Genomic DNA, 3,576 nt, shown 5'->3' on the forward strand with positions numbered 1-3,576 from the left:
GCAAGCAACCCTCAATGATGTTGCATTTTGGGAGGGTTTAGTTTTCATGCAACAGCAGACCACAAATATAAAACAATTTATCAGTGCTTTTCGAATAAATTAAATAATGGCCTTGTAAAATTGACCAGAACTAAAAAATCTGAAAAAGTGCTTCTCTAGAATAAGGCAATCAACAGCAACCAATAAACACAGAAAGCACTTAACCAAAATAGTGGTCAAAATTACCACAAACACAAAAAAGCCTGACATACGCTCAATAACTCCATATATCTAGAGTACAAGAAAACAAGGTAAACATGCTTTACTCAATTCTATGTGACAGATTAATGATGAATATCAGTTCAATTCATTTGATTTTGGTCCAACTGCAGTGACTCACATGGTTAAAAGCAAACTACTGGCCTTGACCGTACACACATAGGGTAATGAACCTCAAACATATAGCACCCATTATATACAACTACACTGATAAAAACCTTGTTTGTTTGGTTTCTTTTTTCCACAGCCTTGACCTTTTCAACTATTCTCTCCTCTCTAACATGAAATTCTGGCCTTGACCTTAAGCGTAATGAAAACCCTTGATCTTGTTTTTTTTTCTCTGAAGCCTCTGAAGTCTTCTCTCCACTCTGACTTGAATAACAGACCTTGACCTTAGAGTGATGAACAACATTGACCTTGTTTTTCATCTAAGGCCATGACCTTTTCAATGTCCCTTTCTCAATACATTGACCTCAGTGTCATAAACACCATTAACCTTGACCTTCTCCACTATGCTCTCCTCTCTAATTCCAACAACTTGCCTTGACATTGAAGTAATGATCACCAATTATCACCCTTCTACCATACAACTGGTAAAAGTTTTCATCCAGGTTCTTCTCTAACACTTTGCCTTTCCTTTACCTTGAGCAGCTTGAGTCCATGTCTTATTGCAGTATAAATCATCGAGTAATATGTGTCATTATTAACCTCTGTGTTTGTCGTGAGATATTCTCTATCAAATTGGTCAGTATCGTAACCTGATGTACAGTAAATCTAAAAATGAAATAAATTTTCTCAATCAGTTTGTATTTCAACACGATTCCATTATAACCATGTTTTAAAATTCTCAATAGCATTAATCCTTGCACATAAATTTCAATGTATTCTACAACAAAATCCTGATTAACGTCTTATTTTTCAAATTAATCATTGGACTGAGAATTTCTCATGACAATTCTCAAAGGAAAGTTTTCCTCCCCATTATCTTTAAGAGAGGTTTTAGAACCGCAAATATCTTGATCAGCCTTCATACTAGTAGTTTTTCCATCAATGTCCCTTACAGTGTCATCATCTTCTTTATTGTTTTCTTCATAAATTATGTGAGGATCCTTATTCTCTCCGGACTTGGGTTTATCTAATGTTCCAAATGGCTTATCATCTATGTGGCTAGGCTTATCAATTTCAAGCCGTTGACGTTTCTGTGACGTCATCTCCTCTTCACTGCTATCGTCCTGCGCTTCAATTTCAGCATTTTCTCTCCATCGCTGTTTTCTCGACTCGTGTGATGCTATCATCTCGTCAAGGGTCACTGTAATAAAAATTGGCATCAACCTATATTGTGCGCCTATAAGTCATTTGGACTCCTGCAATGGTAGGTCATCTGAATACATATGCAAGTCTGGGCAAATGAATATTCTTCAAGTTTTGCAATAAGTAATAGGTGATATATGATGATTGCAAGTGCAATTACACTATAAAGCTGACTTAATCAAAGTCAAAAAAACTAAAAATGTCAGGAACTACTTTTCATCATGGGTGTGGTTTCTACCAATTGTGAAGTCGTTCCATGAAAAACTGTAGATTAGGAAGAAGTTTAAGTCTTAAAATGATATTAACCTACAGACAGAGAAGGTTCACAGACTGCCAAAGTGACCTCTATATACTTATTGTAGTCTCAAACTACTGATTATTTTCAGCGATGTTCCGATGATCAATTATAATAAAAAAATTATAATAAAAAATTGATTGGTTGAGCCTGAAATTGGTGACAATTAATTGTATTTGGTCATAATTGATCATATATTCAGATTACTCCTAAACTTGATCAACCCTGTTGTACGGACTACTTACAGCCTCCCTGTCTCTCCATCAGCACCTTAGGATTCCTGTCTTCTAGGAGCCATTCAGACTGCATCAGTAAAGGGGGACTCAGATCACACCAGGGCGCAATGTCTCAGTCTGAAAAAATGACAGAAAGATGAGTTCAAATCCAATTTACAGTAGATAAAAGAATAAGAAGCACATTTACTAGTTCATTTATCCCCCGAATATTGTCTCACAAATATTTGAGAGTCCGATACATCAACTGTAACTTACAATACATGTAAAGTGAATCATGCCATCTTGATGAGACTTTTTGTTTATAATAAACCTGAGAATGTTTGAAAACTTACTCATCAAAAAGGCTTTCATAATTTAAAACTCATTATTTGAATTTTGTTTTTTGTCAGAAGTAAAACTACAACTTTAACTACATAGATAAGTGTCAAATATCTGAATATTTATAATAGGGTTCATAAACAGGAGGAATACATAAATATGCCAAGACTTGTCCGTTTTTCTTGATTTAATCCAGGGCTATATATATGTGTATTGGCACTTGCTGTGGACGAGTATTATTGGCAAAGCATCGAGATCTAGAACAATATTTCATAAGCATATCTCAATATATCGTTGAAATAAAAATAGGTAATGTATGGTTATTAATTAGGTTTCTCTGTTCATATCATTATTATTTCACTTTCTGTTTCGATAATCCATAAATTGCAGAACTAGGTATCATTAATGTTGTGCATCCCTAGAACAGGCTTTGTCAAATACTAACCAAGTTTAATGTAAATATTCTGAATGGTTTCTGGTATATAGGGTATTGTAGACCTACAGTAAGGACAACATTAGTGAATGGCATTACAATTTCTATTGAACAACAACCAAGCTAAAGATTGCATAAAACATCTCTCCAAACCTAGGGGCCCTTTTTAAGGGTGTGAGTGGTCTAGTGGTTTAGGTGTTTGCCCGTTACCCAACAGGTCTCGGGTTTACAAACCATGGGAACATTCTAATGGCATCTTAGAAAGGACACAGTACTGGTTTCTGCTCAGGCAACTGACTCGAGATGATTTACATCGGTAACTCACATCAGCTTTCAGCTATCCCAAAAGTTGTGTGAAAATAAATATAACCAGAACACCTCTGTACCTGTTTCCACTTTAGCTTTCTCGAGGTCATTCAGCATGCTTTTCACCATTGTTGCTCTGTGAAAAAATAAGAAGAGATGTTATCAATAAAAGTTTGATCAGCCAGGGGTTGTCAGCAAGATGGATAAGTAAATTTTCTCTGAGTTCTCCTATTTCCCCCACAGCATAAGACCACACTCTCGCGCAACATGACATGAGTGTGACTGTGTGACTTAGCTTAATTTAATATTACTTTCTTCACTGTTGTAAAAAATAAAGACTAAAATAAATAAAGTTGAAAATAAATCAATTGACCGCTGTCAATCATTTAAACACCACTTTACATGCTTTAGAACCAGCA

At 35.3% G+C, this 3,576-nt stretch overlaps 1 protein-coding gene across 1 annotated transcript; it reads right to left on the bottom strand.

Moving 5' to 3' along the window:
- Positions 1-622: 622 nt before the first annotated feature.
- Positions 623-3,276, bottom strand: LOC128245471 (uncharacterized). Its single transcript, XM_052963645.1, has 3 exons — positions 3,238-3,276; positions 2,110-2,217; positions 623-1,567 (listed from the first exon to the last, which is right to left on the bottom strand). Exons 2-3 carry the CDS (start codon positions 2,171-2,173, stop codon positions 1,182-1,184), a joined length of 450 nt encoding a protein of 149 aa, XP_052819605.1. The 5' UTR covers positions 2,174-2,217; positions 3,238-3,276; the 3' UTR covers positions 623-1,181.
- Positions 3,277-3,576: the final 300 nt, after the last annotated feature.

The sequence above is a fragment of the Mya arenaria genome, chromosome 9, assembly GCF_026914265.1.
Source record: "Mya arenaria isolate MELC-2E11 chromosome 9, ASM2691426v1".
Taxonomy (NCBI): domain Eukaryota; kingdom Metazoa; phylum Mollusca; class Bivalvia; order Myida; family Myidae; genus Mya; species Mya arenaria.

Coding starts and splice junctions, on each gene's coding strand:
- LOC128245471 (XM_052963645.1), bottom strand. CDS start 2,173: ATGCAGTCTGAATGGCTCCTAGAAGACAGGAATCCTAAGGTGCTGATG. Junction 1,568..2,109: donor GATGGAGAGACAGGGAGGCT/GTAAGTAGTCCG, acceptor TTTTTATTACAG/TGACCCTTGACGAGATGATA.